Source organism: Botrytis fragariae (genome assembly GCF_013461495.1).
Source record: "Botrytis fragariae strain BVB16 chromosome Unknown tig00000255, whole genome shotgun sequence".
Lineage (NCBI taxonomy): Eukaryota > Fungi > Ascomycota > Leotiomycetes > Helotiales > Sclerotiniaceae > Botrytis > Botrytis fragariae.
The window spans coordinates 705194-723312 of NW_023501004.1; the positions used below are offsets into that span (position 1 = coordinate 705194).

At 41.1% G+C, this 18119-nt stretch overlaps 1 protein-coding gene across 1 annotated transcript; it reads left to right on the top strand.

Annotated features, from left to right (window-relative positions):
* Positions 1-4534: 4534 nt before the first annotated feature.
* Positions 4535-5800, top strand: Bfra_011998 (putative stomatin family protein; the record flags this gene model as incomplete). Its single annotated transcript, XM_037342320.1, has 3 exons — positions 4535-4787; positions 4858-5064; positions 5136-5800. 3 exons carry the CDS (start codon positions 4535-4537, stop codon positions 5798-5800), a joined length of 1125 nt encoding a protein of 374 aa, XP_037187978.1.
* Between the last annotated feature and the right edge of the window lie 12319 nt (positions 5801-18119).

The following is an 18119-nucleotide window of genomic DNA, read 5'->3' on the forward strand; positions in this document are numbered from 1 at the left end:
AACACGGTTATAGATTCATGAAACTTGTATATTACTTTGCGCTACTAGTGCAGAGAGTATGAACACAGATCATGATACTGCCTCTTTGCCTCTTTCGAAATACGAGGAGGGGTCTTGTGATAAGTACTGCAGGGTTTTTGAGGTGAGTTGTACGCCCCACTTTTCTTCGAGAAATTCTTGACACTTTTTGAATCAGTTTTTGCTTGGTCAGCAAATCCAAAAATTTATGACATTCACCCGTTAAAAGAGGCCTGTATTAACACGACACACCTGTTGTCATATTGGTACAATCGACAAACCTAGGGTAAGCTACCTGATACATGTCAAGAAAGCTACTTTTCGGAAGTTCGTCTCATGTACCACCTGTCACACAGCCTCCTCAATTATGCTACCTCTCCAGCATTTCCCCAACCGTGAACTGCAGGTTCTTCATTTGTAGAAGGCGAACTTGTTGGCCTAGTAGAAATCAGCGATGTTCTCTCTAAGAATATCTCACATTTGGGGCAGTAGGCACTTCTTCTGCTACCCTGACTTGACTCGAGTATGCGTCAGTTTCGACATGAGTCAAAACTGCTTTACTCAAATTTTAAGCGTTGACGTGAGTCGTGACATGAGTTGGACACACTTTTGAGCTGAGTTTTGAGTCTCGAAGTTAGTGACTCGGTGTCATTGTAAACAGCACCTATCACAGTGCAAGAGATAGGTACTAGGTAAGATATGACATTCTATGACGAGGGTAGAATGTGACAAAGAGTCATCAACTATGTAAGATATTGATGCATGAGGCGCCCACATAACTATGATATGAACCCCTGATAATACCAGTCTACAACTCTGGCATCACTAACACTTTCTAAGCCGTTCAAAGCACCTAACCCTAAGACTTTTTCACAGCAGGAAAACAGGTACTCCCAGAAAAATCTCATTCTCCACTGCATCAGCCTACAAGGCGACAAAAAGACGTTTCGTACAATTGCAGCAAAATGCAACATCGCACCTTCACCACACGCGATTGGAAACAGCAATATAAAGAGAAAAAAGCTATAGCAAAGAGCAAACGAAACCTAGGTCGAAGATACTTGGAAGGATCTCGTAAGTGACTAAATAATTGTTGTACACAAGATGTTCGTCTCTTTTCGCGAGATCCGATGCGAAAGCAACCCCGTGCAGCTCAAATTAATCCCACAGCCTGTCTATGGAGCCACGCCAGCTAGATCGTAAGCTATATGGATATTTTAAAAGGGGTGCAAGATACCTCTGTGCCTTTACTGTGCCGAGAAGATTATCACAGAGCAGAATTATGAGGATAGGACTCTATATGTTAGTACTCATTTCTATGACGCAATATTCGGATTTTGAGATCATGTGATTGCAGTCTCAATTCGTTAGTGGGGAAGGCAGAGAAAAAAACCGATGTTCAAAAACAACGAGCAAGATGAAACTGAGCAACCTCCTTTGCCCCGAAGTCTCATCGATGTCCAAAAACTGACACAGAGGAGGATTATCATTATTGATGAATTGAATGAAAGACTTCCAAAGCGCATGCGTGGGAGGTAAGAGCTCAGGACAACGAAATGACTCAAAAGTACTATGTAGAGAAGCTACTGCCTATCTCCGTTGATGCTCTAGAACAGACGCGGAAGAACGACGATAAACCGCGGGTTCTACAAGAGGACAGTAACCACTTTATCACTAATGCTTGTTTTCTGAGTCACGTGAAAGTGGTCAGGATCGTATGAATGGATACTAGGAGTCAGAGACTCGTAGTATCATCGTAGATTTATTGTTGATAATTTTCACACAGGGAATCCATCGCACTGATAGATAAGATCAACAAGTCGTAATCGAAATTAAGCACCAAGCTCCATATACTTACGGAGATATATGCTATATATGTGGACCTTCTTTCTTCGTTGCTCGTCGTTACTCATCGCTGAGCAGTGTTGAGCGTAGATGTGACACAAAGACACTAGCCTTCCTCTAGTAGATGGATACGTTGGTTACTCATAGCCTCCGGTATTATGAATATCCCTACTAGCACACTTATATCATCAGAATTTTCGCTCCAAATCCTTAAAACTTCCAAGTTATTGCATTCCAATGAGCTGATTCGATGCACGTGATTCAGAGTATCACATGAAATCTGCCAAGCCGGCTTCGGCATCCCGACTTGCCTAGTCCGTTATGAGGCTCTCCGCTAGGAGAACATCTGTGTCACAATGGCAAGCATTATTTCGTTTGTGAATAGTAAATGGAAGGCTGAGATTGATGGCTCGGACATCAAAGCCGCAGTGTATGTTAGAAGCCGGCCGTGCAACCCATCCATTGGATAGTCGCTACATACACCCTGGATCTAGTGATGTATGATACCGAGACCGAGAAAGGAGGCGCAGTGAGTACATTAGTTATGGGGAGTGGAGTTAATGTGTTGATACCCGTACCATAAAGTGAGGTGATGTTGTGATCAGATAGAGTGACAAGACCATAAGATAGATTTCCGTGTTACAAGCACATAGGCTGTGTATTGGAGTTTCGAAGTTGAGTCGGATGGATCGGCTTCGATTATTATATTCGCTATGATGGAATATATTTTATATGAACGTTATTGGTTTGGATCCTGCAAAAAGAAGAGGTCTTGTAAGTAACCTCGATATTTGTGAAGACTGCGCCTCCTTCATTAGAAAAACGAAGATGGTCTTCCGATCTCGCAAACAGATACTGACACTCAATTAGGAAGCTGAGACTCATTTTTTGAATGGATTAGGCAGATGAATTCTTTTTGAAAAATCGATGGAAGAGATGATGATGTATTGATAACATGTGGGTACAAGAACTGACTAAAAGTTCTAGGTAAATCCCCAAAGATGGGATTGAGGAATTCTTGGCAGGGCTGAGCTTTGAGATCTTCAGAGATGGAATCAAATGAGTTGTGACATGGATTATAACGAAAGCGAGAGAGAAGATATTAGGAATCGTTTCTGGGAGAAGAGACACGGCGGATGATATCTTACGTAAAGGAAAGATGGCGAGGACGGATAACATGGCACAGCTTTCTTTTCACGAGGCAGATCAATGCCAGATGGAGTAAACTTCTAGAAGGTCTGGTGGACGATAAGCCATGTGGTTGAAAGCTACTAGGCAATCCGAAGATTTCGAATTCGGATTCGGGTTGAGCCAAATTGAAAGGGGGGGTATGTCGGTTCTCTTTTTGAAAAGTCGGGTGCTTCTGTGATAGGGTGGTGTTGTATTTGTATTTAGTTTGAGGGACTTATTAGATGTTATCTTTTTCGCCTTCTGCAGGGTGTAGTGAGAATGAATGTTGGAGTTGGCCGTGTAGTGTATGTGAGGTGTGTTGCCCTCTTGCTTACACGACGTAAAGACGACCATGGAGAATGGGAAATTTTGAATCATGAATCGTGAATCGTGAATGCCGTATATGACGATGTTGTCGACGGACTGGATGACTGTCAGAGTAGATGATTGTAAGACGGATGAATTTACTTCTGCAGAAGATGTAATATGATTAATATGATGTAAGGTTAATCGATGTATGATGTACAAAGTAAGGTTATCATAAATCCCGCTTTGCCGGGCGCGACGCTGGAAAGGGTTCGTGACTCCCTGTCAATACAGGGATAATCTAATCTTTTTAGTGGCTCTGCCTCTGTTTGTAGTGATGTAGTGACAAAACAAGCTTTTCTGACTTCACAAGGTTCATTCTTATCACGAGGGATGAATGCGTGAAGGCGCAGTAGGAGAGAAAGAGCTGGCGCAAGGTAGTATCAAATAGCAAAGCGAGCAAAGGGAAGAAAAGAAGAGAAGGAAGAAAAAATAAATGAGGCATTTTTTGGATAGGTGAGAGAGAGGATCTATGGCATGTACCAGGTGTGGATGGTATGTAAAATACGTTACACCTATCAGTTGGTGATACATATCAAGCATCAAGAGTCGAGGCATCATCTATCCATCTAGACATTCGGTACAAATCCACAACATCACATTCATATTTTGATATCTTATTGCTTTCTTAGAGTGTCCAGATATCACAGCGATTATTTCAAAGCTCTCCTCCAATTTCTTTTCTCACTTCATTCATCACTCTCCATCACTCCATCACTCCATCACTCTTCATCAAGCCTTCTCCCGTCGATGATTACCTAAAAGATCAACCTTGCGACCCACTTATTTAGCACCTACACTCCGTACAGCCCACCAGTCCATTCCTTCCCCGCAAAAAGGTCCAAGCATTCAGTCAAGAAGCTTCCGCCTTCCATCGTGCCTACCAATTAGGGTTACCTCGCAGTTGATCACTCCCTGCAAGAAACTACATAATCAATTCAAAGGCCCACCTCGGAATTATTCTTGTAGTTGTCGCACCACTTTATAAAGGATCGACTTATTACCACTTACATATTACGACTTCCTCATTACATTCCTCAATTTGAATACTTTACTCTTATCGACATACTGTCAAAAGCTCTACAAATCCTCAATCTCTCAATCTCTCAATCTCTCAATCTCTCAATCTCTCAAAATGTCTTCAAGCTTTGATGCTAAACAAGCTACGAGCGATGGTATTCATAAGCCATTCGCATCCACTTCCGGCACTGCTAATTCATCAGCTCAACATAATGGATACAATCATTCTCGCAGTACCGGAGCTGCTCATTCCGAAGGCCCTTTAATCAACGTTCAACCACCAAGAAGAGAAGATCTTCAACCTTCCTATGCCCAAGTTCTACAAGGCGATGATGATACAAGTACAAATGGATGGTATGGAAGCATGAGTAAGTTTGAGACCCCTTCAGAATTATTGCGCAATCTAGCAGATCAGAACTAATCATTGTTCGCACATAGTTAATGCTCTCGGTTCATGTATTGGTGCTTGCGGTGCTGTTCCTTGTTGTATCATCTGCCCAAATCCATACAAGCCAGTATCGCAGGGTAATGTTGGTCTTGTTACCAAATTCGGTCGCTTCTATCGTGCAGTCGATCCTGGTTTGGTCAAAATTAATCCTCTCAGCGAACGTCTTATTCAAGTCGATGTTAAGATTCAGATTGTCGGTATGTTTAACTCCTACCATCTTGCGAAATTCCATTCTCCTAGGATGTGCCATTAACTTTTATTTTTACAGAGGTTCCTCAACAAGTTTGCATGACCAAAGACAACGTTACCTTACATTTGACCTCTGTCATCTACTACCACATTACTTCTCCTCATAAGGCTGCGTTCGGTATTTCAAATGTCCGACAAGCATTGATTGAACGTACACAAACCACCCTTCGCCACGTTGTTGGTGCTCGTGTTTTACAAGATGTCATCGAACGTCGGGAAGAAGTTGCGCAATCGATCGAGGAAATCATTGAGGATGTTGCATCGGGATGGGGTGTTCAGGTTGAAAGCATGCTCATCAAGGATATGATTTTCAGCAATGAACTTCAAGACTCTCTTTCCATGGCCGCACAATCTAAGCGTATTGGAGAATCCAAGGTCATTGCGGCTCGTGCTGAGGTTGAATCCGCTAAGCTCATGCGTCAAGCTGCCGATATCTTATCCAGTGCTCCAGCCATGCAAATCAGATATCTCGAGGCAATGCAAGCTATGGCCAAATCCGCCAACAGCAAGGTTATCTTCCTACCAAGTGCATCAACTATCGGAAGTCAAATGGCAAATGCTTTAGGAGAAGGTTCAGGAGATCATGCAGGTGCTTCGACCAGCAGAAATGATACTGGTGACTTTGGAGGTCAGGATTCCGGTTTACAAAGGGCTATCAATGCCCACGTTGTTGAACATATCTAAACGAGGATTTTCACTAACGCACAAATTGCTTTTGTAGCTTGGTCTACTTGAACATCACTGCAATTTGTTTTTCAAATAGTCAGTTCTCTGTTCACGATTGGTTATCGGAAGCGACAATTCTCAGCACTGTACTTTACGTACTATTGAATCTTCTTGTGCGTTTGGGCTTTAATGGTTATATGATGGAAGGATGAATAGAAGAGTGGTAGTTATGGATAATGGTATGATGATGTGTGCGGATACGGGTGGCTTCGGCTTTTGGACACGATGACATGATGCGATATCATGGGTTTGATTGTTTCATTGTTTTGAGATTTGAAAGGAATACCCCTCGGTCGTTTAACGTGAAAGTGTGCAATTAGTCTTTTCTTTCTTACATATCTTTTTAGTTTGTAGCTAATGATTAACTCAACTTTTCTTGAGTGGGTATGTGTATGAGTCTGATTGATGTCGTGTTCTTTGGAAGTGATGTGGAATATATTGTTGATGTGGTATTCGAGGCTTAGTATAAAATTCAATACCAGAGTTTGATATTGAGGAATGAATGTGAAGGACAATGAGCATGCTTGGAAAATTCAACGTTACAGAGAATGGAAAAACAGATGATGGAAGGGAGAGTGGAGTGGGGAAGAGAATGAAGAGATGCAAATAGGTAGGCTGAATAGATGGATATTAGATATATGCACCTCTTTTGTAGGGTATATTTAGGAGTTGGGAGTTAAAGGTTGAGGAATTGGGATTGGTCGGTTTGGATTTGTGGGATGGGATGGTGATGAAGGTAACAATAGTGAATGGGGTGTGGGACTGGTGTTGGTTTTTTGGGGGGTTTTCACTTCTTCTTTCCTGGGAAGAATTTCGAAGGGGATGATGAAGAGTGTGGATGGTGAGGAGCGTGGATGGATGAATGAGGTGGTGAAGTAGCAAGTTAATAATGAGGTGATAAGTCGATAAATTAATAAGGTAGTGATAATATAATAAATAGATTGGTGAGGTAATGACGTGATTTGTAGCTTGTAGCTTGTCGCTTGTCACTTGTAGTAAAATAGATTAGGGGTTTGAGTGGAATTGGAATTGGAATTGGTATTGGTATTGGTATTGGTATTGGTATTGGTATTGGTATTGGTATTGGTATTGGTAATGGTGCTGGACAGGACTGGACAGGACAGGATCACATGATTTTATTCCTTTTTGTGGATTTCTTTCTTCCTCTTTGGTTTTGGTGGGAGTTTGCTTGGGGGATGATGAGGGTGAGGATGAGGATGAGGATGAGGATAGTGATGTGTAGGTATCTTGGTGGATGAGTGGGTAGGTAGGCTGTAGTTGGTGGATCTGAGATGGATGTTTCTTGAGGATTGAGGGTTGGAATTGGAATTCGATACGGATTTGGATACGGAATTGAGATGCGGTAGGGTAGTGTAGGGTCGGATATACAATGGCGGATGTGTGAATTGATTCATGAGTGAATAGATGGATGAAGAAAATGATAGATGGAAATACGACTCTGAATCGTGGGAATTGGGTATTGGAGATTGGAGATTGGAGATTGGAGATTGGAGATTGGAGATTGAAGAGAGAATGGGCTTCATTATATCGAGGAGGAAGAATGAGTGGATGAATAAGTGGGTGAGTACGTTATATACATGGTATTTACCTATGTGGATGATGTTCGTAAAAGATATATGTGGATATAGATTTCATTTCGGATGGAGGCTAAGTAGATATACGTGGATGGATTGATCGATGGAAGGATGGACAGATGAAAATTTCACGCGAATCGTAGGAATTGGAGACTGTATGAAGAGAGAGAATGTAGTGATAGCATTGTATCGAGGGAGATGCATAGGCGAATATATATGACAGGCTGCGTAGAACTTACCGATATTCGTGGGTAATGTTCAGATAATGCGTGGATTATTTGCCAATTATCTGGGTTCTTGATGGGATCTCAAATTGGGCATCCTACCGAAAGATTTTTGATCGAATTCATTATCCGTAATGGGGAGACTCGTTGCGCGGTATGATATATAGATTGTGGATAGGTGACTTCGATCCTGATTGACTTTGAGCGGGTGTTTTGAGGAGATTGGGGATGTCGAAGATATTGAGGACTAAACTTCAGTACTAAAAATCGAAGAGAAATTTTTTCGTCCCACGGAAAGATGACTAGCTAGCTAGCTGGCTAGGTGGGTATATAGGTATGAAAACTGCTGGTCATTTACATGATATCTCATATATCTGTTCTCTACTCGCAGCTTTCGCGTATCAAATTCATAAAAATGGAACATTCATGGTGACAAAAAGCATTTGAGAATACGAAAATTGTAATGAAATTATTATAATGGCAAGAAAAGAAATGCATATCTTATATCTAAGGATCTGAAAATTCGATACTAAGGTCTAAACTAAAGAGCCGAAAGCATCTGATTGGTTCCAGATAAAAGACTAGATAAGTTGAGTCCTCTGGATACGAAACATTGATATCTAGTGCCGAGCATCGCGCAACCAAAATAACTACTCAGTATCTAGCAGCTGTCAAATTCCTTGGTACACAAGTAATAGAGTGATGAGTGAGACAGCTGCGTGACATCGATCATGTTGATCAAACCTGGAGAAAATGTACTCACCCCCATAATTGTCCCCGAGTAATGAACCGGATTGGATAGATGTACTTGTTTCATATTCTGAAACAGATGAATACCAATTATGTTCTTAACATCTTTCGTTCAAGAAGGAAAAAAAATTGGTTGATCGCACGTACGTTATTTTAGCGCACGTCTAGTTCCGCGCTAACGGATCACGAGATTCCGATGCAACGACGTCGGTTCTTTGGAGTATAAATACTTGTTTGCATAGAAGAATTCTGTGGTTTTTGTTTTTGTGATTTGAAGCTGAAGGGAATTTGCATGATCGCCTTTTTGTTCTCATTCGAATGAATCTCTTTTGAGAAAAATTGGTAAAGGGGTAAAGGGGGAAGTTAGCGGAGAAGTTGAGCTGATAGGTGGGGGAGTGTGGGGAGTGTGATGTGAATGCTGTGCAATGAAATGCGATGACAACAAGGGAAGTGATGGAAATATGTTGTATTTATAGGATGAGGGAAGGGAATATGTGAATAAGGGGGGGAGGATAGGAGTTATTGTACATTCATGTGTATCACCCTGTCTGTTCGCCGATTAATATCTTCAGCTCTCGATTTCTCACAAAGTTTTATGTGGGAAAAGAGGCTTTGAAACGGCAAGAGATTATCTCGCTAGATCCGCAACAGCAATAGGGGGAAGATATGGAATTCGGAATTCGGAGCTCGAACATGGCATACCCAGGTATATACGAGATAACGAGGACGGTGTTCAAGGATGAGTAAAATGATTTTCCATCATGAAATTCGTTCCTACGTGCCTAGATATTCTTTAGCTAATGAATTGAAATACAAGGTATACTTCTAGAGAATTCAATTATGAATATTTCGTTGATGAGAGTTCCGGACCAAGATTCTTCGCAATGATAAATCGAGGCGCTTTCGTTATGGATGTTGAGGGATGGGATAATGATATACTTGGAACACCCTTATCCGTATTCCATCTACTGATATAGAGAGCACAGTACCACAACCTAGTCATGGATGGGATAAACATTGTCGACAAGGAAAGATTGGCGCATCGTTAATCCTATCTTGGCCCTATTCCCCTCCCCTACCCAGAGCGTATGAATCCATCCTATTTCATCCTGTCCCCCGAGTCGAGAAAAATTCGAAATATCCAAGATGGAGATGCCGATATTTACATGTTGCGCATTGGGTACCTGCTTCGCAGATAACGAGGTTGTAGACAATCTATTTACAGAAAAGGTATTCAGAAAATTAAGCAGATATTCCGCCGTTAATTCTACAGCCCTATAAAAGATCCAAGCTTACATTTTCGCTAACATTACACTAGGTTACACCAATTTTATACAAGCATCAATCTCCATCGCAGAGTAGTGCCTGTGATAGGTTACCTACTCCTTACTGTGAGCACAGATGTTTCCTGAGCAGGCTAGGACCTAGTTTGTGAAACGCTAGTCTGAGGGACCTTCTAAATCCAAAATAACAAAGCTGCGTTTACTTCACCTGTAAAGAAAGGGGGAAACCTGAAGGGATCATCGTGAGTACATATTTTCAGTCCTATATTCTCGGTTAATTAATAAATTGGCAATTTCATATATTCGATTGTAGATTCGAGCATCCCGGTGATTATAGCTTTTGGATGGTTGGTTTTGGTATGCTGTGAATTGTTAAATTGCATATCTGGAGATACTGCGGCACTGGAGGATTGTTTTTGAATGCGATGGAGTGAGTGTCGTGGGATTGATAGGGTAAGGTAGGTTTGGTTAGGTAGGTATATAGGATAAGATATTTGGCATCATATAAATTTGGCTTGTGGACAGCGATGATTTTGTTTATTGTGATATTTTTGAATGCGTCTTTTTCAGGAGAGTTTTCGAGACGGGCATCGAGGCCGGGGTCGAGAGAAAAGGGTCGAGAGAGGAGCTGAGAGAAAGTGGTCAACAAAACAATTGAAAGAATGGTTGAGAGAGTTACCAAATAAGTGGTTACAAGAGAGTTGCAGAAAAAGTCATCAAGAGAGTGGCCGAGGGACAAATTGAAAAAAAATAGGTCGAGGGAGTAGTTGAGCGAATGGTTGACAGAGTTACCGAATAAGTGATTCCGAGAGAGACCAAGAGAGCAGTCGCGAGAAGATCTGAAGGTGCCAGCAGACTCGTAGACTGCGCAGCATGTACCCGCGGAGCAGAGAATGAATCCAACAGGTTATTACCGGGTAATCCGTCTGTGGAGACATTTCGAACTCTATGCGAGCGCCCTACGGATTGTCTTCAGATTATCCACGGCTATGCACCAGTTTGCAATTTCCCTGCGGAACTTCCCTGCCGAAATACTCCAAATTTTGGTCGATTAGCCCACAGATTATCTACAAATTATCCGCTGAGTAGATAATTTTAAATAATCTTCGAATACTCTGAGGATTACCTGTCCCGTGTTTCTCGATTATACCTAAAACACCACGTTAGCATGACTAACATATAGAGAAGGGATTTTAGGACGGCTCATACCCATACAGCATTTCGATTGAGTCTGAATCACATGAAACGTGTCAAGCTTAAACAAGCTGACCATACATTTTAGTGATCTCAACGAGTTGAAGTCTCGATTATATGACCAAAGATTATATGATTGAGATGGAAAAGATGTATTATCGATATACGAACAAAGCGGTCCCGTGCGAGGGGGAAGAGAAGATGTGCGAAGTGTGTCCTCTTGTTTCCGAGCGAGCTCCTCTGTATCGAGTTTCAGGCTCTGAGCATTACAATCTCGACATTCATTCAAATCTAAGCTTGGACCCTCTACAGGCTATCCAGTAACCTAGGAATAGCTCCGAGCTTAAGTGAAAAATGGATCTTTATTACTGATACTGATATTGTATTGGTAGTGAATATTTATGCGTATATTGATACATACAGGTTATCTAGAGGTAATGTGAGGGTTATTCGTACAGAGAGGATGGTTTTAGAGGCTCGAAGGATAACTTGCGCAGCAGCTTACAGACCCGTCTTTAACGGAGAATCTCAACGGACGAAACGGGTGGGGTACCTACAGGAAAACACCCAAGAGAATATAGAGCTTCCGGATATCAATTGAAGCCGTGATTGCTTTAGACAAAGTGGCGTTGTGGAGTTCACAGTGCTAATTTGCGAGTCCGTACCAAATTTCTCTCAAAGAGTGGACGAGATATCGACAAGAAGGTAACGAAAAGAAGGTGAGCTGAATTCGGCTAGTAACACATGTAAGTACCTACTATCTGCACCCCTGCTCTCTGTGATGTCCCAAGAACGAAAAGTCATTAGATGGCTTAATGGCATTTACAAATGGAGCCACAGTCAGTATCGACTACAAGAATGGGAGAAATATACATATCCTTCATCTCCTCACGAGTCATATAAAGCAGACACTCCATCTATCTCCCTACACACAAAGAGCCCACTATCTCTCTGTGCACTGACTAGTCTAGAAACAGACATATGTTAAGATTGTATTTCTTCGCAGTAGCTTTGCTAAACATTGACCGGAAATACTCATCCTCAAACAGCAAGACACCTAACTCATCTTAAATTTGCGAGTGAAACAACTCTATCGGACTTTCCTCTATTGCAACTTCAATCTTATTTATAGCATGATATCATCATGTCATAACGTCATACCCACAATTTTCAAGTGAAAATCCAATATCAGATCTTACAGAAGTCGCTTTACTCTGTCCTCCTCCAACGAATATCAAGATAGTAATTTATCCAGAACATCCAAACTTCTTTGATCATTATTTCGATCCTCAATTTTCGTACCATTTCAAGAAGCGGGTCATTACCGTCGAAATTCGAAATACCTTCATACCGCAAGTCTAACTGATAGAAGGAAGCTCACGCCAAATAGCTCGCTCCCACCCCCTGTTATCATGATTTGCTTGTTCGGTTCCGTTATCATTCGTTTGCTCTGTAATTTTGACTCGATGTTTACTTTGTAGTGATGGCTATTCTGTTTTGAAACGTTTCTCTGTAACCCTGAAGTTTGTTTTTGGTGGGGTTTCTCATACATACTATCTTACTGGCTTACCACTTTGATATTCTGCATTAGTGTGTGAGTATTATATTAGTAGCAGTTTTGATAGGCGAGCTTTATTGGCCATTTAAATCTTTGCTTCGAGTATTCGATAGGCGATATCTTTGATGCTTATAAGTTGTGCTAGTAGTACCGGCAGTATAATTGGGAACAGAATCGATGTGTTTCTTTGCAAATATTAGTCTATATCTGTCAAATCTTCCAAATTTCCAACGCATGGATGAGTCTTTAGCTCATCACTACAGTCCACCCAGAAAGCTTCCTCCGACTCAATCAGTCTATCAATCAATGACTCCCTCATGTCTTAGAAATGAACATCGAGTTTCACCAAATACCACAAGGAATCCAACGCCGAGGTTAACCCCTCCCTCTTTCTCCTAGTATCTAGTCCATACGATTCTTTCCATGCCCAACGCCAACCAAGAAGAAATTGTGTGTTTGTTTTCGAGATTTTTAGCGTGTAGTGATGTGAAATAATTGGTGTGTTGGATGTATCGGTTGTTTCGGGGCTTCTGTTCGATTGTTAGATCTCGATCGAATCGCATACATACTCTTTATTGGTTTCATTTTCGGAAAGTCGAGGCCATTTTAGATGGGAGCGAACCGTAGTTTTCATCTTCAAAATGCAGCTTTGATATGATGTACTGATTTCGTGTATAGTTTGAAAAGATTTCCCCTGCAATTCTCCGTGTTCAAATTCAGCTTCTCAGTACGTCCCAATGTCTGTGAAAATAAGAGCCATAGAGGAGAAAAACGAGCTTCGACACGTGCTCCAAGTGTGCCGTGGAGATAAGTGCTTCTATTCCATTGAGAAATTGCGAATTCGTCAAGGATCGAAGGAAAGAGTGCAGTTCGTGTATTCGATTTATGGAGTACGACAGCAAAGGAGATGAGGGATAATTATACCTGTAGAATCAAGTTAGCTAAGAGTTGTCCACAATATGAGATTAATTCAAATAGATCTAAATGGGGCACCCTGAAAGATATTGTCCATTCACCCATCCCTACATAAGTTAGTTTCAAAACTGGACGAGTTAAATCGGAAACACGAAGACATATGGAACAAAATATTACATCGGTTTCAGCGCAAGCTGCGTATCGAATTCCCCTTCTTGACTCTTTTTTAAGCGTTAGAAGAAGCCATTAAGTTCTTTCGGTTGCCAGTCTTCTTCCCTACAGCTTAAAAGAGTTTTTCTTTCCTGGATTTAAACGATGAAGAAGTGTTTGGTTCAGATACGCAAGTGTAGAATATTGGGTTTGAGCCGTCTGAATAATGTCCAAGTATCTCTGGAAAATGCAGGTGCAAATTCCGAACTGCCTTCTGCTCTTTTCGACCGAAAACGAGGCTCCAAAAGCCAGTGTTCGTTTATTTTCGCGTAAATTCGGCTGCAAAAAACAGACAAAGTTCTTCCGTCCCTCATTTAGAAGAACTTACCGGTTGTAAAAATTGATATATTCCGTATAGTAGAGAGTTCCAACACCGAAGATGGGGCTGCTTCCCAAGCTTCGTTAAGTTCATGGCTAGTTTCAGACGATATCGAATTTGATTTTATTGCCGCCCTTTTATAGCCAGTTGTTCGCAGTATCAAGATGCCCGAGCATCTACTAATGGTTCGCTCTCTGGTAGTTTGCCTCTTTATTGCCTTGTAGATGTCAGCCATATGTTTTCGTGCAATCACCGGATCAATATCTCATCGTCTAGACGTCCTTTCCAAGCTCGGGAGTCCTTCGCCTTTCTCCAACGCCTGGATCATCGCATTCTTGTAGACCTAAGGATAGGATTCAGTTCCTACATATATACCTGAGAGATAACTCAGGTCACCCGTTTATTTTCAACTTTCAATCTCCAGAGACGTTCTTCAATCTCAACCCATCTCCACCACCTCACCAGCGTGTATCGAAGAACCAATTGAGCTCAGATGACTTGACATAAGCTTCCCTTATCAGTTTTATTCCAGAAGAAATTGGTTGAGCGAGGAACATCGCGTTTCGGTATTCTCGAAATTCTCATCAGAACCAAGATGGAAGCCGAACGATGGGCAGTACCCAGCATACAAACCATATATAGACGATAGACCCATCTATAATCCTTTTAGTCTGCACCATTCGCCGTATATCATTGGAAATACGGCAATAAAATCGTATATCAAATACCAGAATTGAACCTGAAATCTCTGCCGTGTCACGAAATAGATGTAGCCGAGAGTCGGACCTTTCGATATACCATTGATGGGTTGTCAGACGAAATATACGTTGAAATTCCTCGATATGCGTTTCAATGGGAGTAGAATCTGATTGGATTCGAATAGGAGTAGTCTCTTGACATGCCGGGAACTCTCTTTTCGTTTGAAAGCTTTCGTGGTTTTCTGCACAATTGTCGCATTAACCCTCAAATTGTTCTGAGATCACTTTTTGATTAGCATATATTTCTGCACACAATAGTATTCTGACACCGGTATTGCTGTAACTTTTTAGTCGTGGATTTCTTTTGACCACGCTTATGCGAATGGTATTGGCCGCTGTAGAGTTCGAGAGTTCGTTTGAGCATCGCGATATTAACTATATAATCATTGATATACACACCAAAAAATGCGTTTAACGAGGCTGCTGATTGCACATGCAGAGATAGGGATATTTGCGAAAGCCTGTCTCAAAGAAATCAGTCTTTTCGGCACCTTGAAATTGAAGCACCCCAATGGTTCAGTCTTCGTGCTAGAGTAGTGTAGTCATATCGAGTAGAAATTCTTTTTGATGCTATACTGCAAATTTAGCTTTCTTAATACCAAATAATTGGATTCGTGTCTCCGACTACTTGTGTTGTTGTCCTGTGATCGATCCGTTGGAAGCCCGTTTCGCATGAGTATACTCGTTCTGGACCTCTTTAGCCTTTTATACCTTCTTCGATGTACTGTGGCAATCTTAGTGACCTGATCGCAACAAAAGAAGTGATACGATAAGTATCTAAGGTCAATATCATTTATTGTCGAAAGAAAATCCCGTTTCAATTAATCGTGCGCTCACCATATTAATCATGTGCCGTCTGCTGCCTCAACTGTGCAAATCTTGCGATATTAGATGGGTAATTGTGTAAACTTTGAGAATGAATCTATTCGCTTTAACTCCATTTCTTGCATTCGATCGATGTAGTTCTATCGCCTGTGATTATAACCAAAAATCGAGGGATATTCGAGGGAAAACGCCGTTTTGTCCTCCGTGTGTGTCGTTCTCTAGTATTTCGCCCTTACAGATTCTCTTATCATGTTTCCAACCACTCGTATTTCGTGGAGAATCGTTATTTGACCGAAAATCTCGGTGAAGAAGGTGTTGCTGTTGTTATCAGATCATTCAAAGTCAGTAAAATGTTAGCATTCGCTAAATTCAGGGGCTCGACTCAAGAGAATACAGGTCTTTTTTATCAACTGCGATGTCTGCTATCGATGTTTATTTTGATGATTTTTGTTGTAGATAATTGATGTTATTAGGCAGTGCGGATCGACAGTCATGTTGAGGCTCAAGTGGTCGTTCCTTCCACTTATGCTAGTGGTGCCGTCATTCCCGCATTCAAACGTAGTCATGTGCTTTCAAAAACCCCACTCAACATCTCAATTAATTCAGACAAAGTAGAGAGATTTGTGTCGTTTACAAGAATCTCAAGATTTTCAAGAATACAAGAGATGATGTGTTGGATGAAAGTGTCTTTCTGTACCTAACTGACTACAGATATGCTCCTTATGCTCCCGTCACACACATCTTTCTGTAAAGAATTCACGTGCAAAGTATGACCGTTTCAATTTATATTTTAACTTTTGAGATTATCTATCCATAATAAGTGATACCAAATGTGATAATACCTCGAAATTGAAAGGAGGGTGTGTGATAGAAAGAACATGAAGTATTCATTCTAATTTCGAGAGAATCAAGAAGATCGAGTACAGTTCAGGAGAAATATTATCGTCTTAACCTCTCAATGATTCTTTGTATAATTGCATACATCACTGTAACATTATCATAGAGAGTAAAAACTGGTCAACATGTTCAACATCACGTCTCTCATCTCACTATGCCCTCGTTCTTCATGTCCTAGTCCTTCATACCTTATTTCTTCATGTCTAGTTCCTCACATCCTCTTCCTTTCCCAAAATACTGTCAAATCACCTTTAATGTCAACCTATAGTATTGACAGTGTATATCTATCATGAAGGCTACTTGTCCATGTCTACGCCAAGGGTACTGTTGCTCATAGACATGCAACAAATCTCGTAATGCAGCTACTGTCGCCATTCAGCAATACATCGATGTCATTAGCCATCTTGTTCTTCATGTCACATGCATGAATTATACTTTGCATTCTGTCCTCTTCGTCGTGTGGGACGATAATCATTCAGATTGAGTTTCATACTATATACACTTGAAAAGAATTTTCTTCCCGCTCAGCAGAATTTTCACAGCATAATGGTACAATATCTCCACTCTATGTGCAACAAAACGATCATGACCCCTTCAGCGTTTAGCTACAAGCTTAGCGGCGGTTAGTAATCGCACAAACTCATATAATCTAGGTTTCCGAAGGTCGGAGGCCAAGGTCTGATCAGCAAAGACTTGGTTATTGTACTACTCCCAGAGCCTTCACGTAGTCAAAATGTGATTTCCGATGATATCCTTTCACTGCCTGAGATCTGTATGGTCAGTATCATGTGATGACTCGCAAACTTGCATCATACTCGGGCAAACATGATTGGAGGATTGCCTTATCTTATTGTCTCCTCGATTGTCAGAGCTAGTAGGAAAATACTCTATTCACCTTGGCTATTCAATGAGGGGTACAGATTGACAGATTGAATGGAAGATTTCAGTCATCAGAGGTATTACAAAATTCGAATTTGGGTCAATATCTCAAATTGGTTTATAGTTCAATATGGGTATCCTTCTTTACAGCAGCTCAGCATCTAACATGATTTCAACATTTCACATGAATTCAATCTCTGACCCGAGTTCAACAACCCAAAACAATACAATGTACCAAAAGAACTGGGGTATTCAGATTAGTTCAATGTTCCAAGTGAAGCTCCACATTCCAGATGATTCTAATATTCCATCGGATCTGAATCCTGAAACCCCCATATGCACGACATATCGCTCAAAGCTTATTCTGATCTATTCTAAGTGAAGCCATGCCATGGTAGGGTCTTTCTCTGCCTGATACGATTGGACCATCGGTCAATCTCTACGCTATTTCTTCAATGGATCATCTACAATGGCTTCGGGTATCTCGGGTAGGTAGACTTAGATCCCCCCCCGCTTAAAATTTCCCAAATTCTTACCCAGATTAAACTTCCCCCTAAATTACACTCCTGCGTAGTCTATAGATAACGGCGTAGAGAAAATTTCATGGTGTTCTTTGGACCAAAGAGGATAGTACGGAATTTTCAGTCGAAATGGAAATCTCATTTCTATCTATATATACGGCTCTGAGTACTCTCTCCTTAGAATTGTATCCCTCAGCTCCAAAAATCTTCTCTTGATATAACTTCCAACATCAACTTCTTCACCCACTCTTCTACATAATTTATTAGATCAACTTTTGAATAATAAATTACCCCTTCTACAAATTACCTTCGCTTATTCCCTTTACCTACAACCAATACCATCTACATA